Here is a 22,794-nt window from a genome sequence, read left to right as displayed (position 1 = left end):
CAGCCAGTGTAGTCCACATGATAAATAGCTTTCTCCTTCTCTAAGTTTTTTAACAGATGAGGCTCATTACTTTACATAATCATCCCCAAAACTAGGACACCGCTCCCACTGTTGCTTTGCAGTGAAATATTAATCCTACCAAACCAGATATTTGACATGATCTGTTGGGCTTGGAGTATTTTCCTTAAACCATTAACTTCTCATGTGTATGGGGAGACAGGGGAAAAAAAAGAAAAGAAAAAAAAGGAAAAGACAGCTTTCATTACAGTTGTGTTACATGAGGAATATTTAACAAAGGCAACCGGATTTTCCTTAAGAGTGCTGAAATTACTTCTTAGCAGTTTATGTTCTAAGCCGTTTCAGACACTCAGACACCCAGCTCTTCTAAAACGTTCTGATTTTAAAATCCCATTGTACATGATTCATCAGCATCCACTCTGGGCTGAGTATGGAAGAAGGAAGGTTACACCAAAAACACTGCAAAAGGGGCTCATTTTTCACTTATAAATTCATGTAAGAAAGCTAAAAAAAAAAAAAAAAAAAAAGTCACCTACAAGACACAGAAGATATTCCTAAAACAAAGCTCTCCTGTTTTTTCTTTCACAGAAGCCACATACACACATTTGACTTTTAAAAACCTCTGATCTAAACTACACCCATTAGAAAGCATATTTTCTTCTTTCATGCTCTTAAATACACAAACCTCAAGAAATATTTTCTCTAGCACATAAAGTACCATGACGAATCTAATAAATCTACATAATTTCATACTCACTTAAGATACTGAGAGGTGTATACTAGCACACACAGGCATATCTGTGTGCAACAGAACACAGTGTGGGAGAAGGAAGAATATGGGTGTTCAGCATTTCTATTTGACGAGGTGTCAGTTCATCTAAGGATTGATCTTCTCTCGGCATTGGGACCAACAGGACTAGATATGAGCAGGGTGAAAAACTGATAGGCCCGTTTACAAATTTGCTTTCCCTAATGGTCAATTATTTCTCTGTTTAGAGGCCTATGATCCTTACAAAACGAAACATCCAGCAGGTGCCCTCCTTGGAATTTACCCAAAGGAGCTGAAAATTTACATCCTCACAAACACCTGCATACAGATGTTTAGAGCAGCTTTGTTCATCACCGCCAAAACCTGGGAGCAATCGAGATGTCCTTCAGTAGGGGAACAGATAAGCAACCAGACAAGGGAATATTACTCAGGACTACAAAGAAATTAGCTATTAAGCCGTGAAAAGTCATGGATGAAACTTAAGTATATATGGCTAAGTCAAAGAAGCTAATCTGAGAAGGCTACATATGGTGTGATCCAAACTAAATGACAATGTAGAGAAGGCCCAACTATGGAGTCAGTAAATAGATCAGTGGTTGCCAAGGAATGCGGAAAAGGGATGAATAGGCAGTGAACGGGAATTATGGGGCAGTGAAAATACTCTGTATGATACCATCATGACGGTTATCTGTCACTGTACTTTCGTGCAGACTCACAGAACATACAACTCCAAGAGTGAATCCTCACACAAACCATGGACGTCAAGTGACCAACCTGTGTCAGTGTAGGCTCACCCACGGGAACCAACGTGCCACCATGGCGGTGAACACTGATTAGGAGCGTATGTATGTGTGTGGTCAGGGGTGGGGCATATGGGAAATCTCTGTACCGTCCCCTCACTATGAAACTAAATGTGCTCTATGAAAAATTAAGTCAACCGAAAATAAAAAGTTAAAAAAAAACAAAAACAACAAAAAAACAAACCAACTTTATATTTTGGGGCACCTGGCCAGCTCAGTCAGGGGAGCATTCAACTCTTGCTTCATCTTGAGGTCAGGAGTTCGAGCCCCATGTTGGCTGTAGAGATTACTTTACATAAAATAAAATAAAAATTTAAAAACTTTGCATTTTTAAGCCAAAAGGCATTTCAGATGACTGGTAAGTTATTCTTTAATGAAATGAAACCAAACCCCAGAACTGCTCTGCCTGCAAAAATGAAGCTCAGCTTGGGCTCAGCCACCCTCTTGAGCCTCAGCATCGAACATTTGCTTTCCACCGCCTACCACTGGGCTCCCCAGGAACCATGACTCCCTCGTAACCACGACATTGCTCCTGAGCTATTCCTGCCATGGCCTTTGCCCAGGACTGTCTTCCCTGCTAGCTCCTCTTCTCTTCCTGATTGACGTCTTTTCATCCTTCCACAGCCAAATAGCATCTCCTCTGGGAGCTCCTCGTGGAAATCGAATCAGACAGAATTAATCCTCTCTCCCCTTGTCTGTTATTGTATTACAGTTAACTGTTTTCGTGTCTGTCTTCCCTGAGGGAAGGTCATGGGTCATCTATCGTGGTAGCCCAGCCTTTTCTGTGGGGTCATTCCTGGCAATCAATACACGTTTGTAGGATGAATGAGTGGTTCTATGATGTGTATCTACGTGTCCGTGGTTTCAAATCTTTTTTAGAAGTAGGTGGGGCCCAAGTCATAAGTGAAACCTGAGTGTCCCGTGTTACTGGACTATGTACTAGAGTTTTCACCAGCATGTTAAATACACTGCTCATTTTCTCTCTAACTCAGCTTGTCTCTACCTCCCTCCCCATCTTCCACACCCATATTCTGCCTCCCACATCTTATCCTTCCTCCAAGACTGGCCTCCTGTCATAGGTACCCTAAAGGCCTTTACCATCTACACAGACATGTGCACGTAACTATGTGCTGAAGGAAGACAAAAGCTAAGTCATTAAGTCACACAAGGCCTACTGCTCACATAAGGCTGCACTAAAGATAATCCTGATTCGGCAATGGGAGGTATCAAAACGGAGAGTACTCATATGTCACACAATGAGCAAGAGCCCCAAATTTCCCAGAAGGGCCATCAAGAGTCCCCATGTGGCTGGTATCACAAGGGTCTTTGTCCTTTGTCTTCTGTCTCTTCTGGTATGTGCTGCTTACCTTCCACGCATCGCTTTCCTCACCACAGACCCCTGAACTCCACGGCCTGTGCCCAGGGCAGCACTGACCTCAGCATCACTCTCAAGGGGAATATTCCCCTGCTGGAAACTCTGTGATCTCACTTCTGTGAAGCCATTCGTCCCTTCCTCCTCCGGATCCCTGGCCACGTGACCTGCAGCTCCCCAGCTCACATCTGGATCTGCAGTATCTCAGACACCCACCCCAGGGCCACTTCCCACCAGTTAATTTCATCCAGTCCCATGACCTTATGTCAGGCCCTAAATCTGCTTCTCTGGGCCTAACCTTCCTTGGGAATTCCGGAGTCCACATGGGTATCACAGAGGCCTCTCCAGCTTGACATGAACAAAACCGAAATCATGATTTTCTGGCACAAGCTGTTCCTCTCCAAGCCTTCCCCACCTTGGGAAACAGACCTACCATCTACTCTGTTACTCCAGCCAACAATCTAGAAACTCATCTTGATTTTGTTATTTGCCTCAAACCCCTTCCTTCAACTCATTCCCTCATAAGTCCTATGCATTTTCCCTTCAGAGCGGCCAGAATCTAACCACTTCTTTCCAAATTCCCTAGTCCAGGCCTCCCCTATCTCTCATTCTGGACTACTCCCTCAACCACAAAACTGAGGGCAATCCACGCACCACACAACAGCCAGAGGAAACTTGAACAACCACAAATCAGGAGCACCTGGGTGGCATAGTCGCTTAAGGGTCTGGCCCTTGGTTTCTGCTCAGGTCCTGATCTCAGGGTCATGGAATCGAGCCCCATGCTGGGCTCCAAGCTCAGCACAGAGTCTGCTTGAGATTCTCTATCCCTCTTCCTCTGCCCCTCCCACTCATTCTCTAATAAATAAATATATCTTTAAAAAAAAGCAGATCAATTTCACATTATTCTCTTATCTCCAAGTCTCAAGTGCTTCCCCCTCAGGCTTAAGGAAAAGTGAATCCCTGACTCTGACCCTTTAAGTCCTTCACACCTGGTTCTGCCCATCTCCCATCACATCACACCATCTCGTCTGCATGCTCTCCCCTTGCCCACATGGCTCTTCTCTAGGCTGCTCTTGCCCTGCTGGTCTTTCCCCTTGGAATGCCTCTGCTTTGGCTTTCTCATGGCTGCCATCTTCCGCTCATTTAGGTCCAGCTTGCATGTCGCTCCCTCAGAGAAAAAGAAACCATCAGACCATCCTGCTGAATTTCACTGCAAAACACTTGTTACCCTCCAGGGTTTTCCTGGCTTGTTTTATGGTAGTTCCTCTTTCCTCCCATCCCCTACCCTACTAGGATGTAAGCTTCATGAGAGCAGAGACCTCTGTCCTCAGACTCTAGAACACAACCTCACCAGTAGCTGATGCTCAGAATGAGCAAGTGTCGTGTGAATGGAGGTCAGACGTAATGCCTGGGTCTCCCTGTGTCACCCTGAACATTTTTTGGCCAAAACACTTTGAGAAGCATTGCTCAGGATTTCTCTGCTCTCTTTTTAGAGTTTCGGATAGTCTACACCCTGTGCCCATCAGCTGATGTTGTAAGTTGCATCACTGTACTTCTCCAGGATCCCTACCTTTAAGAAGACTTCACAGAAGGCCTTCTGTCAGACCCCCTGCTGTTACAACATAACACAGTAAATCCAAGCCCACCTGCTCCTCCTCAGCTTGACAGCTACTGTTGACTCATCACCTTCTCTGTGCCTTGAAGTCAATCATCATCAACATGCAAAGATATGTGTGTGAACTTTCCTGTTAAATAGACGAGGAAATTGGGAACCAGAGATCCTATATAACTCGTCCCAAGTCCCTTAAAGTGAATGACAAAGCCATATGTCCCTCACAAATGGCAGGGCACAACATCTCACAGGGAGGGCTAGATATACTGAAGTGAATGATAGTCTCTTCACCTTTAAATCAGCATCCCAAATCCCAGCTTCTGTCAAAATCGAGAATGCTCGGATCCTGAGTCATACATTCAGATTTCTGGAACAAAGCTAACTGGTGTCCATCTGTTATCATGGAGAGGAAGCACTACAAAAGTGAGTGACATCAGCTAAGGCCTCTAGAACAAAACCTCCACGGTGACTTCACTCAGGGTCTCAGCCACAAATGTTGCCACCAAGCTCAAACTATCCACTAGTGACATTTCACAGCCTTATAACCAACAAGCTACACACAGATGCTCAGAAGGAAAGCTCACTGGCAGCAAAGGGACAGAACTCTAAACCACGTAGCTACCCCTGTGAAATGAAGTCAGATACACAAAGCAACGTCACCACTGAACTCCTTAAACAAAAATGCTATATAAACGCTGTGTGCCCAAGAAAAGCTCGAATTCTCTGATGAATGGGGCAGCCTTCCTCGTTACAGAGTTTAATGTACTTTAGATAAATATTAAAACTAGATCTAACTAGACAACGAGGCCTCTGTGGTTGGGCCAGTGAATCATCCGCAGAAGGGCACCACACTCCAGCGGTGGTCGCAGGCTCCTTTAAACGAACTGCAGATAGGCACTTTAATGAGGGAGAAAACAGAAGCAAACGTAACTAGTCAAGTCAGATCCTACAGGAGGGAAAGCATGTTAACTGATGGGCTGATACCTGCCGCCAAAATATCAGCTAGGGGGGAACAAAAGGCTGTCAAAGCAAGACGCTGGAACGAAGCCAAAACAGCCCAGGGTTTGGGCTTCGGCTGCAACGCAACATTCTCAAGAAGAACATGAGTTTTGCTTCCAATGTCAGCTCTCTAAGTGATTTTTTATTGATGTCATATTTTTAAAGGACTTGCTAGTTCTCCCTGACAACCAACAGGAGATTCCAATAGACCGTCATGGTGACTTCAGATATACACGCTGAGATAAATAAGACATTTTCCGTCATCCTTAAACACTCTTTGATGACATAACTTCCCTACCTATCTATGCAGGTAACAGTGTCCAGACGCATTCCTATCCCTCGACTACATCTCTGAGTGACCCTCCAAGTAAGAAAATTCACCAAACCTTTACTAAGATCAAATTCAGCCTCGTTAAGTAAAGTAACATGGAGAGGTTCAAGGTGAACACGAACATGGACACACACACACAGAGAGACAGATGCAACAGTTCAAAATGGGACAAGGCCAGTGATGGTAAAGGAGAAAGAACATTCCACCTGTTTCAGGCCTGTGAAGCCCCAGGGCTTTTCTCTACCAAGAGAATGGGGGTCCTGACCTTACTGCTTTCTCATTGGTGAGACTCTGGACAAGTAACTTAATCTCTGTCAATTCTCATTTTCTCATCTATACAATGGGAATAACACCACTGAGTAACTCTACCTATCCTATGTATTCCCACCAAGTGGAGGCCTCAAATCATTTGGGGCTGCCTCAAACCATTACCCGGAAATAAATAACGGATAAAGGTCAAATAAACAAACAGGAAAAATGACCTCGTTGGGTTTTTATGAGGAACCAATTAGCATGTGTATGGGAGAAGTGCCCCTGAACTGGATGGCACTTCACAATTACTGAGCCGAACTGAGCTTGGCAGAGACGTCGAGTATTTAATCTTTCTCCAGAAGCAATACCACTACACAGCCTTAAGAATCAAAGTGGGTCAGAGAGTCTCCTGTAAAAATGAAATCCCAAAATTAAATGGGGCAAAATGAGCCTGGCCCTAGCCTTCTTTATCCCTCAACACCCAAATCAGTTTATCAATTTATAGTATAGGGTGATAGAATGCATGCTCTCTAGGTACAACAAACTAGAATAGCTTTTTTTTTTTTTAAAGATTTTATTTATTTATTTGACAGACAGAGATCACAAGTAGGCAGAGAGGCAGGCAGAGAGAGAGGTGGAGGCAGGCTCCCCGCTGAGCAGAGAGCTTGATGCGGGGCTCGATCCCAGGACCCTGGGATCATGACCTGAGCTGAAGGCAGAGGCTTAACCCACTGAGCCACCCAGGAGGCCCCCCCCTTTTTTTTAAATATCTAAATCTTCTGGACAATTTCTGTCAAAATAAATTCAATGCAACTAGCCAGTTCAGGGACACAGTTTCCAGTGGCAAGTTGATGGCACAGGTGCTGCCCACAGAAAGTACTGCTGATTGACTATAGTTTCTAGTCACTAAGCCTCTCACAGAGCCTCAAAATCCTTCTCTACATGGAGGTCTGAGTCCATCTTACAGAAGAGTAGTCAGAATGAGCATCTCTCGCTAGCCATCCCTAGAGCACAGAAATGAGCAGCTGACTTATCGTCAAATGTTTTCCAAAGTGGAAATTTCTACTTTGAGCTGATAATTTCCAATGAATAAAAAAGCATTGAGATTAAATTCATTCATGAGATCAATATATTCAGCCATTCGAGGTAACATTTTCCAAGTATTTCATGCTAGGAGGCTTAAAAATAGGCAAAGCTATTCAAAGTCACACGCTGTACTACATTATGAGGTACACGGAAAAGGCAACCATTTGTAAAAATTTTGCCTTTCAAGTTTTTATGGCCAAATGATCCCTCCCACAGTCCACTGCATGGAGCTTGGGGATCTGAGTCCAGCGCTATTTTTTCTTTAGGATAATTCTGTTCTTTCTTGAGAAAAAAAAAAAAAAACAAAAAACACCAATGGGCTGCAGTTCATCTCCACAAGTAAAACAAAGACCTTGGTTACTGTTAGAATTCCTCAGGCTCCTTACTAGCATCAAAAGCAGGAGGAGCTCTTCTGCCCAGTTTCTGGGGCATTTCTAGGAGAGCAAGAGGCTATGTGCCCAAACTGGAACTGCAAATGATTCCAGTATCTTCAAATCTCCAAATGTAGGCTTAGTCCACAGTTAACTGGACTGAAGATACCTCAGTTCTAAGTTGCCGCTCAAAATGCCTCCCCAGGGCTAATTACTGTTCCCTGAATTGGGAACTATTCACTGTTTTTTGCCCCAAGTATAGACCCAAACCACGGGAACAACGAGCGAGGTGGATTTTGCACGGCATCTGCATTGCCACCCGCAGTTGGAAAGCATTCTTGGTGTCTGATATACCACCCACACCTTCACCCACATCATGTAAGAAGTCCTGGCAACGCTTCCCAGCTCTGGGACCCATCTCCAGCAGCACGCTTGATGTTTCCACTTGGCTGTTTCAATATCATATTCAGACATCACATTATAAACATGGCTAAAATGAAATTACTCTCTTGAAAATGGGTTTTTCTTCTAACTTCCCTTTTTCTGAGACAACACAATTCCTCTGATCTATATGATGCTTCCATCCTTCCACAAGGTCTACCGACTCATCTTTCCTAACACCTTCTGCCTTCTTCCTTCCCCTTTTCAAGGCTGTCCTTCTGGTCTACTCTGTGTTTGCCCTTTCCTGCACCATGCTTCATCTACCCTATTCATGCCATGGGCAGAAATCTCACCAAACTACCAAGTTCATGAGGCCAATATCTTGGTTAAAAACCTCAGACACATCTCACATGGAAAAAAATAAAATGCAAGGTTTGTAAGCTGGCATGTGAAGACAGTCCACAGTTTGCTCCCCACCTCTCTTTCCTAGGAAATCCCTTATATGCAAAGTCTAGTCTTACTCAACCTCTCAGGCAAGCTGGTTAATTCCTCACCCCTGACCATGTGTGTCTCCACCATTCCTTCCATTCCTACTCCCATGTTCATCCCTCAAGACCTACCTTCCTCTGTAGTCCCTCACCAACCTTCATAGTCAGTCTAGTTCAGATCCTCCTCCTATATTCCTAAATCCCCCAGCTGCACCAATTAGGTGCCCTTTGTAACAAAAGCTTTTTTAAAATTTTTCAGGTATTTTGGTTTTATTGTTACTAAAAACCAAAATAAGTTCCAAGAAAAGCAGAACATCTCTTCTTGATATCTTCTTCCGTATTAGTATAGCAAACATAGGTGATTCTTTGCCAACTAGTTGATATGCTACAACTTATAAATAGTTTTGAGATGATTCCTGAGGACTGATTTTTAAAACACAGAATAAACCAGAGTGGGTACATTTTAGGTTTTCGCCTTCACTGAGTAAACCGTACTCTCATTATTCTAACTCGCCCACTGCCACCCGACTGTGGAAGCTCTTAAGAAATTATCCTTTTTGGAGGGAAGGGGAGAACAGAAGAGTTTATTTTACGTTACTGAAATGATTATTTTTGATTTTAACACTATGCTAAAAGGAACACAATAATTCCAAAGTGTATCTTCACTCATGTTCATTCATAACCAAACTTACAAACTTAAACACAGAATAAAACAGTGCCTCAAAATAAGCAAAAGCAATATAAAAACCGATGTGTGATTTCATAGCAGCGCTACACAACAGATTCAAACTGGAAAATAAAATCCACCCTGAAGCTCCAAAGAAGTAGAAAATAGAAATGAAAATGCTTTAGGAGACAGGAGAAACAGAGTTCCAAGCGCCAAGTTCAAATCCTCAGTAGTCACTGCCATTGTATCAAAATGCCACTGAAATATACCTAATTAGGCAAACACTGAAAAAACAATAAATTACATTTTCTCTCAGATTTCTTCAGTGCTATTTTCACAGAAGAATATAGCATCACATGGAATCTTACTTATTCCTGTAGGTCTGGTGATTTATCATCTTTTTCCCCCCTTTGGAAAGACCCAAGGCCAGTGTAAGCTCAGAGTATAACCTGATGGGTCACGAAGGTGAAGAACAGGGACTCCGTTCATGAAGCTGTTATGAGGTGTCTGAGTCCAGACACTGCTGAGAGCTGGAATAAACAAAGCCACGCATAGAGGCACATTTCCCCTGCAAATGCCTATAGCTCTTGCTGTGATCAATAAATTAGACAATTTTAAATGTTCTGGAATCTGCAGTCACTCTCTGCTTTCTGTTTTTTCTCTTTCAAGAGATATGTTCAATCCAGGGATCATGTGGGTGATCTACAAAATGCCTCACATTAAAAAGGAATCCCAGAGTCATAAAGATGAGGCGGTCCATCTCAGATCCCTGAGGCTAACCCCACGTATCATCCAGTGCCACATAATGCTGGGGCTTGTTCAAGCTCTCAGGTTGCTGGTCTCTGTGCTGTTTACAAAATTTAGCTCCTTTAATACCTTCCATCATCGATATAAGGATACAGATGCAAAGGAGTGGAGGAAGGTGGTCAGTGGCCATTGAAAGAATCAAACGAGTGTTCGGTTATCCATACTGTGCTTCACACTGAGCAAACAACGAAGCCCATATGAACCAGATAATGCTGTAAGTTCTACAGAGTTGGTAGGTACAGACAGGATAAACCAAAGCCCATTATAATCACTGCATGCAAGATATCCAGATCTATGTCGTGGGGATGCTAACTGTTGAGATCCTCCTGTAAGATGCCACAGGTTCCAGGGATTCTCTCCCACACCTTGGATCCTAGGTGAGCCTACAGAGTCCTCTGTATTGAATACACCGCTGTGTTCTCCTAATTGAGGAGGGAGCAGCACGGGAGCACACTGCCCTATTATTGCTATCACACTTCGGTCAAGCTGTTTCCTTGTCTGAATCCCACTGACTTTCATCTCCCCCAGCACCACATCTGGCTCTCAGAAGCAAAATGACCGAAAGCCTCAGGGGACATGAATCCTCCTCACTGGGGTAAATTCGGGGGAGTAGCAGTACAGGCCATGATACCTAGAGTGTGCGCCTGTGGCTGGAGATTTTTAATAGCTCCTAAGGGAGAAAGAGTGAACCCCAGCAGGTGTCTTCCAGGAGGGGGTAAGGGCCTCAGAGGACTGGAACTGTACTTCATTACGTGGTTTTCCTCTGCAGCCTCATAGAGGCTAACACAGACCCCACTGCCTGTAAAAGGCCAGGAGGCCTACCAGCCCATGGAAACCACAGAGCCCACAGCTCCATGTGATGGGGCTAACAGTCAACGAGAGAGTGAGGGATTCTCACTGCCACACAAATACAGACACATAGACACACATGGCTCCAGGGCATCCAAAATCTAGAAGCCACTTAAAACAGCCACTTCAAGAGGAAATGAGTCCCCTGGACTGTGGGAAACAGGCTAGTCATCTTCCTGGGAGGATGCCTTTGGGGTCCCGCCTCTCATAGGTCTGTCTCTCATGAACACTTATGAGCAGTGTGCACTGTTCACCACATTCACCGGCCCTCGTTTCTTGGAGGAGGAGGATACCCAGGTCAAAACAGTGCTGAGCTAGGGGGCGCCCGGGTGGCTCAGTGGGTTAAAGCCTCTGCCTTCGGCTCAGGTCATGATCCCAGGGTTCTGGGATCGAGCCCCGTGTCGGGCTCTCTGCTCCGTGGGGAGTCTGCTTCCTTCTCTCTCTCTGCCTGCCTCTCTGCCTACTTGTGATCTCTGTCAAATAAATAAATAAAATCTTAAAAAAACAAAACAAACAAAAAAAAAAACCAGTGCTGAGCTAGGAATCAGCAAAGCTGGTTCACATGGCGTGACTCCCTCAGTCCTTGGGCTACTTCTTCACCAAAACCGAGGTCAAAGTCCTCACCACACAGCTCTGAGAGGGTCATCTGAGAGTCATGACTGAAGTAAAAGAATGTACAGTTTAACATTATCTTTTGTTCCTGTGGCTGCTATAACTAATGAACACAAAGTCTGTGGTTTAAAGCAACAAAAATGTCTTCTCTCACAGTTGTAGAGGCCAGAAGTCTGAAGTCAGTATCACTAGACCCAAATCAACCTATCAGCAGGCTCTGCTCCTTCCAGAGGCCCTAGCGGAAAATCCTCTTCCTTGCCTCTTCCAGCTTCTCTGTGGCCCATCCCTCTGCCTCACTCTTACAAGGATTCTTGTGATTGGATTTAGGACCCACAGGGATAATCCAGCATAATCCCTTCATCTCAAAATCCTTAAATTAATCACATCTGCAAAGACCCTTTTTCCATTAAGATAACATTGACAGGTTTCAGGGATTAGGTTCTGATCTCTTTGGGGCCACCATTCAGCCTACTACACCCACCACAGTTTACACTGTTCATGTACAACGCCTGCCCCACATTCTTTTCCTGTTCCTTATCATCTCAGCTAGAACAGAAATTTCATCAAGGATAAGACCTCTTCTACTCTGTAAGTCCCATGAAGGCTTTTAACGTCTTATGTACAGAATGAATGGCTATTTGTTCATTTAGAAAATAAAACCTCTGTTCTACTTAATTTTCTGTTCCCAACATGAGTATGCAGGTAAAAATTCTAACATAATGTCAAGTGCTTCATCTGTTATTTCTAAAATAGCCAGCCCGACTGTTCAGAGTAGCTGGAGAAGAGAGAACTGCCAAGTACCTGGCCTAGAGTGTCATCCATGCTGTACTGTTAGTAAGAGTTTCAAATATCACCAGAATCCAAAGACAGGAGGACGGCTAGATGTGAAAACTGCGATGAAATCCAGACAAATGAGTGAGGAAATCCCGCAGCTCGATTCATCTCAGTGTCAAGAACAGAAAAGCAGCAGGTAATCTGGAAGAGCTTGAAGGAGGCTCAAGATGAGGGTAAACTCCCTCAGGTTTTCAACAGCTATTTGCTGGGGATGTTCTATGTTTCAAACACTAGGGACCCGGTGGTGAATGGGTTAGATGAACAGCAAATAAATGTTACATATTGAATGTGGATATGCAACACGGATATGCAGGAAACATAATGAAGCAGGAAAGGGAGATGGTGGGGCTGGGGGCGGGGAGTCCCTCTGTGGCAGGGATGTTTAGTTCAGATATTGACGTGAAGGAGAGATGGAGGTGACTGGTGATCAGGATCCACTACTTTTCCTGCGCAGCTAGAACTTGTTGTGTTGGAAAATGAAGAAATGCTAGAAAACAAAAACAAATGAACAAAAAACCCTAAGATGGTCACGTCAAAATGACCCAGTAGTCAACCTGAAAGAATTTCCACTGATGAATTCTGAGACAACCTGACCAGCAAAAAGGGCAATGATGGCCATGGGTCATTACACACCAAATATGTATTTTTTTTCTGTTTTATGCCTTAAAAAATACATGAATCCATAGTAATATTCCCAACAGTGGGAGGAGAAGGAGGAGAAAAGTTCTTCTTTAACTGAAAACACCAACTAATAACAAATAAAAAACTGTCATTTTACAAATGGCAAGATATTAACTGACTCAAGGTCATCAATGAATGCAAAAACCATTGGGTAAAAGCTTGAGAAGAAGACAATTATTCACGCAGACTCTTAATGTCACTCCAGAGATTACTTAATAAAGCAAAAAACATGGTACCACAAGGGAAAAATCTGGCAGACGTGGGATTCTGGGCTTCCAAATGCGATGTTTTTGGGAAGACAACATTGTCTGTTCCTGCCAAATATGTTTAACCTGAATCTAGTGAAGAGGAAACCACCAGATAAAGTGAAATTGTGGGACAGTCAACACAACATTTACTATATGCTTGAAAAATGTCAACATTATGAAGAGAACACCTCCCACCCCCACTCCCAATCCCCCAGCCATTCTAAACAGGTAAAACTGTTATAATTTAAAGGAGACCAAAGGGATATGGCAACTAAATGGAATATATAATCTTTACTAGGATCTTGGATTTAAAAATACAACTATAAAGAACTTTTTAGGGACAACTAGAGAAATGTGGTATGGGCTGCCTACCAGATAACACTGTAATCATGCTCAACTTGATAGTATAATAATGACATGATGATACTATGCCTATGAAGGAGAATGTACTTGTTCTTCAGAGATAAATGTTGAAGGATTTAAGGGCATAGTGAATGTCTGCAAAGTACTCTCAGATGGTTCAGCAAAAGAAAAAAAAATTAAATCTACCTAGGGGCTAAGAGGGAAGGAGGCAGAAAGATAAAGCAAAGGTGGCAAGTGTGAACTGGTGAATCGAGATGAATAAGGGCATTCACTGTACTATCTTTCCAACTTGTTTTTGTAGGTCTGCATTTGTAAAAATGTTTAAAGGTGAAAGGACAGGGCAGAGTATTTCAGGACCAGGGGGCAATGTGTGCCGATACAAACATAGTTGGGACGGCCCAGAAAAAGCAGAGCTCAATGTGGCCAGAAGGAAATGAGTGAGAGGCAGCAGGAAGGCAGCTCATGGAAGACAGGGAGGGTGGCCACTGGAAGGCTCTGAGTAGAGGAGTGACTTACCCTGTGGAGATCACTCAGAGAGCTGGCTGGAGCACAGACTTTAGCAAGGCAGAGGCTGAACTGAAGCATTAAGTTAGGAAGCTACTACAAACATCCAGGGAGAAGTGACAGTGGCTCAGACTAAGGGAGTAGTAAAGAAGGAGTAAGCAGAGCAGAGTGCAAAGAATCAACAGGACTTCCAGTATACATGCTGCCGTATACACACACTAGGAAAAGGTGGGGGGTGGCAGGACAATTAAAGATGATTTTGACTCTGAACTTGGTTAAGATTGAGTCAAATACATATTTTATTTAAAGAGAAAAGAAAAAAATTCTGACACCACTCCTGGAAAAGCAACGTTAGGTCATTTTGGTGTAACGCCATCAAAGGTTTTTTTTTTGTTTGTTTGTTTTAAAAGATTTTATTTATTTATTTGACAGAGAGAGATCACAAGTAGGCAGAGAGGCAGGCAGAGAGAGAGGGGGAGGCAGGCTCCCTGCCAAGCAAAGAGCCCGAGGCAGGGCTCGATCCCAGGACCCTGAGATCATGAACTGAGGCAAAGGCAGAGGCTTAACCCACTGAGTCACCGAGGCGCCCCTCCACAAAAGTTTTTATTAACTGGATCAGGTAATAATTCAACAGAGCATACTGTCATGGGAATAGCCATAAAAAGCCTAAGAAGCCATGAAATTTAGCTCATCTCCTATTCACTCGAGATCATTAGTAAAGTTATCCCAGTTTCATAATATCTCATCACTCACTGTCATGTTGGAATATGCAATATTTTTCATACAAGGGTTGGGTTCTGTAGCTCAGTTTCAATACTGTGTTTCCAAGAACAATATGAAGCTAATAATAATAAAATAGAACACTCATCTTGGAAATTTTCACAAATGCTGCCTAATTAATTCTCACAACACCTCCAAGAAGTATTATTATCCTCATGTTACTGCCGGAGAAACTTGAGAATTTTTTAATTCCGCATTTGTATTCACTTACTGAGACACCTTTGTATTATCATCACCATCTTCTGCTTTCAAGGAATATCACAACTTCATTCTCTTATCAACAGGGTGGGTGTCAATGGCTGCAGCAACATTTTAAGTACAGGAAATAGGTTTTAAAAAACGACGTGAAATCTCTTTTTTCTAGTCTAAAAGCAACACAGAAACCAAAGAAAATATAGAGCCGAACCGCCACTCCCTCAGCTACACACACACACAGAGAACAAAGTAATTTCTTCATCTGCCCCAAGATGACTTCGTAAATAAGAGACAGCTGCTAAAACTCTCAAGAGTAACTTCTAAATATTATAATTTATATTCTAAACATATTCTAAAGCCGAAATTCAAAAAGTTGTTCCTACCCAGTGTTTGGTCTAGAAAGACCGTAATAATGACTGCTCCTGAATGGTAGGATCACACAAACATTTAATGGGGAATGCCACAGAGCAAGTCCTGGCTCCCTGCACGTTGCGGGGCGGGGTGGGGGGGGCCTCCTTCTTCAAGCCTGAGGAGGTGTGGCTTCTAGTAGAGCTCCAAGGGCCTAGGACCCTCAGAGCAATGGGGAGACACTGTCAGCCCCCAGGCAAAGCAGGCCAGTGTTGGCTGAGGGAACCCGGCATAGACTGCTCAGGTTAGAGCAGCAGCAGGTAACAGAGCTGCTGGGGTGCACAGCCTGACTGTCAAGTGAAACCAATTTAACCCTTATTGCACGATCTAGGCTCTGTCTAAAATCAGTTTTTTATACAGAGAGAAAAAAAGGGCACCCCAACTCAAAACATACTCCCCAGTTCCATAACCACACTCTCAACAGAGGACTGAAAAATACACTTCTGTAGTGACCCAAGCAGAAAAACTCCAAATGGAGTGATGAAATCAACTCTCCGGTGAGTAGAATATTCTAATCAGAAGGCAAATTTCACATGACTGCCAACTCCAAGGTATTGAAGGAGAACATAGACAGTTCACTTCCATGTCGCTGAGTGAGAATGCGGGCTCTCCCACCAGATGCTTTAGTTTGAACCCCATCAGGCCGCCTTCTTGACACAGGTAGGTGGGTATAATTTGTTGCCCACACTTGGGAGGGTTTGAAAGTCAGGGAACGCCCTTTCAAGAACCACCCTGGGAGAACAGGCATAAATGGAACAGAACCAGGGAAAACCAAGATGTGTGTTGACTGCATGTGACTTTGTTTCTCTGTGCCTCCATTTTCACGTTTGTAGAATGACAACATCAGCCTTGCCTCCCAGGCAGATTGTGACAACTGCATGAACTCATCTCTGTGAGGGACTAAGAGCAGCCCTGGGTATGCAGCAAGCTCCTGACAAATGAGAACTAAGATAACAGTGAGGCAAGTATCTAAGTTAGTCATGTTGGCCTCTCAACCAAGTCCTTAAACCGGAGAGCAGAGCACATGAAAACATAAACACTTAACCAAAACCTGAGAATCATCATGACAGAAACAAATGCCCTGGAAGGCCGCCCTGGGGGTGGCACAGGCAGATGCCTGCAAATGCACGAGCACAGGTTAGGAAAGGACGCATGCGTTCCCAGGACGCCAGTGAACTTGAGAGTTCTGCTTGCTGTCTGACCTCACAGGATTTCGTGCCTGTGGCTCAGTAACTTTGTAACAGGTAAGTTTACGGTATCAGTTTAAAATGAAATGAAATGAAATACAAGAACATGTTCTAGAAAAAGAAACTCAAAGGAAAACTCCCAAAGCATCTTTCTGCAGTAAGCTTATTAATCACCCTTCCCCGTTCCTGCACATGAGTCTACTCCCAAGCCATCCCCTCTTGGACTACCTCACACACATCACCTCATTCTTGCCTCTTTGGAGTCTTACAAGCAACAGAAGCTTCCAGGAGGTGGCAGAGGCAGAAAGTGGGGTGGGGCCCAGGGAAGTGCCTAACCAGCCGGTCCACACTCCCCCTGCCTCCCTCTGATGCCAGCCTTCCCCATCTCTACCCAGACCCACACCCACGGGAACAGCAGAGCGTTCATGATCCAGTTCAGCTTTGCTTAGTGGAGCCGGTCCTCGGACTGTGTGCACTAAACAGAGTCAGCTCTACATAGCAATTCTGAAATAAAATTCAAGTATGCATAAGGCAATTCATTAAACCCATCACATTCACAAAAGCACGGGAACTGGAATCCGTACAGGACAAAAAAACTGCCATCTGGTACCAGCTTCTTCCGATTTGCTCAATGTTCTCCATCAAGTGAAAGTGGAGAAACCAAAATTATAAAGAAATGGTCCTGCTCATACTATCAAGTCAATGAAACAAGAAGGGTTTAGCTGTCATGTGACTTCCTTATGCTTCCAGGTTCCCCAGATAAAGGAGACACAAAATCATAACATACAACCATGTATTGGGTAAATACTTGTTATGTCTCCCCCTCACCATGGCCACAAATGAAGGGCATTCAGGAAGCTGTGGGAAGCCAGGAACCCTCCCAGCAGCAACAGGACAAATGGAAAAGCTCTTAGCAAAATGAGATTAGGTGACATTGGCCCCTGATGCCCTCTTCTATGACAGTATCATCTACCTTCCCTTTGAGTGATGTATCCTCTTTGGTGTGGGATCTAACACGACTTCGAGATCATTTTCTCAGTCCCTCACTAGAGTGAGGCCTGGTCTCTGATATACTGTGGGGTTCACCTCTCTTTGATAACGCCAGTCTACTCTGGCCTTGAACCTTACTTCATTTGTAACTGATACCTGGTCAGTTTTTACATGCTGATGGCTATCATTTAGTATTTACGAAAGAATCAAAATGTACGCCCTACCTCTCCCAAGTGTCAACACCATTCTCAAAGTGCACATACTAGGGACACCTGGGTGGCTCAGTGGGTTAAGCCTCTGCCTTCAGCTCAGGTCATGATCTCAGGGTCCTGGGATCAAACCCCTCATCGGGCTCTCTGCTCAGCGGGGAGCCTGATTCTCCTCTCTCTCTGCGTGCTTGTGACCTCTCTCTCTGTCAAATAAATAAATAAAATATTTTTTTAAAAAGTGCACATACTATAGAAGCATAGGCCATGTTTTGAGGACAGGTAAAAACATCAGCACAGCCTTGAGCCCCAAGGATAATGGTCATTTCTCCAGCAGTACATATTTAAGGAGCCTCTACGATGTGTGTCAGGCACTATTTTAGACTTTGCGGATACATCTGTGAAGAAAAATAGACAAAACACATTGTCCTTGTGGGATGTGTAGCACAGCGGCGATATTCTTCTTGGAAACGAGTCCTGAGTCCTACCAGCAATGTGGCCTGTGTGACTGTAGTCACAGCTGATGTAGGGTGATGGGGGTTCGGGGGAAATAAGAAGAAATGGAATATGTGCTTCGTTGCCGACTCTAGTAGAGCTGACTGTGTGTCTATGACCTGAGACTCTAGGAAACAAATGGAGAGGTAAACTAAGGATGGAAGAAGTCCAACAGGAGGAGTGTACTAAGTGCCATGGAAGCGCCAAGGGAGGCTGTCCACCAAGAAGCTGGGGCATGAAATGGAGACACAGAAGAACATGCTCGATCACAATAGAAATGCAGCTGCTGAGTAAAGGCAGCCAGCCACCAGCTACTTACTGAGTCCCTACTGAGGGCGAGGCAGGCTAAGTGCCAAGAAAGACACAGAGAACGTAAAACGAGGCAGCTTCCCTTAGAATCTTGCTACATGATCAGAGTCAAGATTAGGAGCGCACACGGTCATATTCAAATTGCTCATGAGGCACTGACGTCATCATTATATGACCAGACACTCAACTGTCACCAATTTATGAAATATTGAGGATTATGGAAATCCTGAGTTGCTCTGATTGGCTCAGATGGGGAAAAGAGAAGGCATGCAGAAATTCCAGTCAAGGTTTTTAAGATGTTCTCGGTCATGTCTGTACTAATAAACCAATATTTGGGCCATATATATATATATATATATATATATATATATTTATTTATTTTAGCTCACTGACAAATTGTGTATTTTGGATCTCTCTCCAGCCCTGCTGGAAGACAACAAAGGTGTCAGAATTTCAGGGCAGAAGGGACTTTGGGAATTGTGTGGTCCTACTGCTCTGCTGGCTGTAGGAATGACTTCTGCATCCTTCCAGCTAAGTGGGAAGCTGGCTTTTCTGGAAGACTTCCAGCGGCACGAAATTGAAGGTTTAATGAGGCAGCCCACTGCCCATGAGCCCACAGCCCCTCAAACTACGCTGTGGTCTCCATGCAATGATGCAAGGTTCTGCTCCCAAGATGGACTAAGCTCAACTTAAACTTCATTTAGCATCAGAGTTGCCCTAGAATCTGCAGATGTCTTGTTTCTGGGCAACCTTCAGGAAGCCTGAGCTGGAACACTAACTCCCGTCTCAGCATAGTCTGCCACTAGGGCTTTACTATGAAAGGAACAGAATCTTCCATTGCCATATTTAGAAACTGTGTGTCAGCACCTCAAAAGGGCACATACACTGTGAATGCTCCCCACCACCACTCTCCCCCTAGACATGCAAACACTACTCATAAAAAAAGAACAGAGAAGAAACCTGATCCATCACAATCAAGGAAAGAAAAATCCGTGCAGCGTTATAATAAATCCTGTTTGGTGGTAATAGCATGAACATATTTGGAATCTCTCCATTCATACAAGACTATTATTTGGGGGCACACCATGAAAGATGCCCAGTCCCAAGCTGACAACCAGGTATCACAACCTAGAGATATCTCCGGTGTTCAAGGTCAGACTCAGGGTGACGACTTTCCTCCCTCCCCAACTCTGCTCTCTTGAGGTCCATTCATTTAATGCTAGAAATCTCAGTGCCCATCATTTAGTTGAAATTATTTACTGAAGACCGATCATGGGTGACTTTCTTTCATCAACTTTTCTGATCAAGACTGCTAACTATTGAGCAAATTCATTTTCCCTAATACAAGTAAGCTGTACTTTCCAGCCTTTCTTGTCCATAGGTGCAGTCAGAACAGCAGATCCTGGGCAATGCCATATGAATAGAACTGATGTGTGCCATCTTCATGTCTGGCAGTTCACCACCTCCCATGCCCCTTCCCATTTCACCAGCTGGAAGCTGATGCCCAGGGCAAACTTGACAGCATGTGCTAAAGAGCCCCCTGGATCCCTAAATCGCCATGTGGAGCAGTGAGTCTCTCATGCTCTTGGTCTGGGAGTGAGAATGTGAGTCATTCTCTATTTGGTGGTTCATGTGTGAGCTGTGATTTAACTAATACATCTTTTCCTTCCAATCTGCTCATTTATTCATTCTTTGATAAACACTTCCGAAACAATACATTCCAGGCATTGAGAGAAGCATTGAGAGAAGGGAAATAAAAATGACAAAGAGAGGTCACAGGTCTACCTAAACCAGATAATTAAAATTCAATATAAATGATCTCAGAGCACTATGTATCTTAAGTTAGTCACAGTGGGAAAAATACGAGACTTCATTCTGAATCCTTGGCTAGCAAAGCTGGTTTATCTCTATGTGTATTAGCATCCTCACCTGTAAACAGAAGCATTATCCCTTTCTGTCTTACAATGGTGGATTACATTGAATGAGATCATGTATATGAAAGCATTTAGTTAACTATAAAGTACTTGGCACATGTGAATTAAATTCATGGCACTGGTCCTAATCCAGGACTTGGTACTCATGAAGTATTGTACCAGCATCCTCATTGGAGTTTCCACCTGAAATCCCATCCGTTCTTAATACCCATTAAGGGTATTAAGGGTAAAAGTTCACTTTTCTTAGTCTAAGCTCGCATTGGTCCTTTCCTGATTCAGAACTCTGGAATGCTTACAAAATGGAAGTCAAACTTTTTAGCTCAGTTTTCATGCTCCCAAATTAATTTTTAAGTCCATATCAAGCTCTTTACAACTCCTGGTTCTCTTCTCTTTTAACCATCTTAAGTTCCAGCTACACATGGCATGTCTACAGAGTACCACACTTGCATACCTCCTTCATTGTTTTATGTTCTGCCTGCTTTTTTGTCCTTTACCACCATCTCTCGCCCCACTGAAACACCAAGATTTTTCAAGGTCCAGTTCAATTATCACCAGGTCCAATACATCTTTCTCCAAAAGCACTCTTTCAACCTCTTCCTCTTCCATACTGCCAACAGCATTCGTCTCAGACTCTTTTCTCCCCTACTACTGATAGCACCTGCATTTTGAATAGCTTATTGTCTTGAAAAAGGAAAAAGAAAAGGGAATGTGAGCATTTAATGAAGACATGTTACACTGAAGAAAAAATTCAGAAGAGAGTCCAATTACTTTCAGTTGGATCACCAAAAGGAGACAAATTATAAACTCAGGAAAATTCCCTGGATTGTCAGAAAACTATTCCCATGCTTTAGGATCTATTATATCCAGAGAGCATATATTATATGCTTTATGAAAGCTATTGCATGGAACTTTCATGTGAAAGTCACTTTTACAATAAATGTAATCCCATCAGCAGAAGAGTAGAACCAAAGTTCAAAGTCATTAATTCATTTCCCCAGTCAATTCTTCTTCACAAATTTTTAGTTCAGTCTTACTTTAGAAAATAAGAGAAACAAATAGGTTAAATTGACCCAGTGATAGGAAATGGCCATGAATTTTCATTCATTTGAGTATGTGCAGAAAAAGGTATTCAGTAACAAAAAATAATTTAAGTCACTCTTTCCATCAACTGAGAATTTCATTCCACTTTCTCTCTTAGGATTAAAAAAAAGGTTGGGGGTGGTGGCTGCGTATTGCAGAGGATATGTGTATCCTCTAATTAAGTATGGAGAGACTCACTCTAACCAGACACTGAATTCATGAAAATATTAATAGAACATAGGTATTACACATACAATGTGAACAGTACTTTCTACCGTGAATTCTTCTAACAAACTAGGCTAAAACACAAGTAGAGCTCCTTGGGAGATCTTTCTTGAAAGAAAAGAGAAGAATTAATTTACATCAGCCTGTGAATGAGAAGGCGGAGATGTAGTTGGGAGTTCTAAAAGAGATGAACATTTCTAATCCTTTTAGACAATTTAAACATTTTGTCCTGTAAATAACAGGATGGATATAAAATAATTTCTGGCAACCCACATTACAATACTTTAATCTGAATTGGGAAATACTTTCTAGAAACTGCAGTAAGTTGTACTGTAAGAGACAGGTCAAAATTTGTCCAATTCAGCAGATCGTCTCCTAAGAAAGCGAGAGGAAAAACTACCATACACACAGGAGTTAAACAACTAATCACCAGGCATGAAGTGAAATATAGTTAAGATGAGCTAACTGGGAGAAGCACCATACATTTTCCAGGTGCTCCCATAAATCACCAAGCAAACAACTCAGTCAGTCTTCCTTACTCTGTTGCTTTGCTCTGTTAACACTAAGATGACAGTTAGGAAAGGACGATGAATTGTGTATTGCAGTCACAGGTGTTCCAGTAATGTGTTGTGGGGTCTGCGGGGAGGGAAGGCAGAGACAAAGCAACAGCCACAGGCCGGGCCGGCACTGGAGCGCGCTTACCTCCAGAAGTGGAAAGCGAAGAGAGGACTACAGGGGCTGCCTGGGCTGGATGGGGTTGGACTCAGGCTCCTTGGAGTGAGACTGAAAGTTAAAATAATGTCATTCCAATTGGGGAAATGATGGCAGTAAAAATAGCAACACTCATTTAAGGGACTGTGCTCCCTTTAGGCCAGAATCACTGTGGCATGCCTATCAATACCTCCAGGTAATCAGCTCACCACTTGCCATTTTCCAGCTCT

General features: G+C 43.4%; 1 protein-coding gene across 2 annotated transcripts in view; it reads right to left on the bottom strand.

Moving 5' to 3' along the window:
- The window catches only part of LOC111156870 (microtubule associated serine/threonine kinase family member 4), a 555,459-nt gene that overhangs the window by 187,865 nt on the left and 344,800 nt on the right, over positions 1–22,794 (bottom strand). The window contains exon 6 of one of the 2 annotated variants that reach the window (XM_022517982.1): positions 22,556–22,636. The exons of the other annotated variant lie outside the window; for it this stretch is intronic. Coding sequence (XP_022373690.1) covers positions 22,556–22,636 — 81 coding nt within the window. The remainder of the gene's footprint in view (positions 1–22,555; positions 22,637–22,794) is intronic. 2 annotated transcript variants of the gene reach the window in all.

This window comes from Enhydra lutris, unplaced genomic scaffold (genome assembly GCF_002288905.1).
Source record: "Enhydra lutris kenyoni isolate GAN:26980312 unplaced genomic scaffold, ASM228890v2 scaffoldscaffold50, whole genome shotgun sequence".
In the NCBI taxonomy this organism is placed as follows: Eukaryota; Metazoa; Chordata; class Mammalia; order Carnivora; family Mustelidae; genus Enhydra; species Enhydra lutris.
This window is presented reverse-complemented; position numbering and strand designations above follow the sequence as displayed.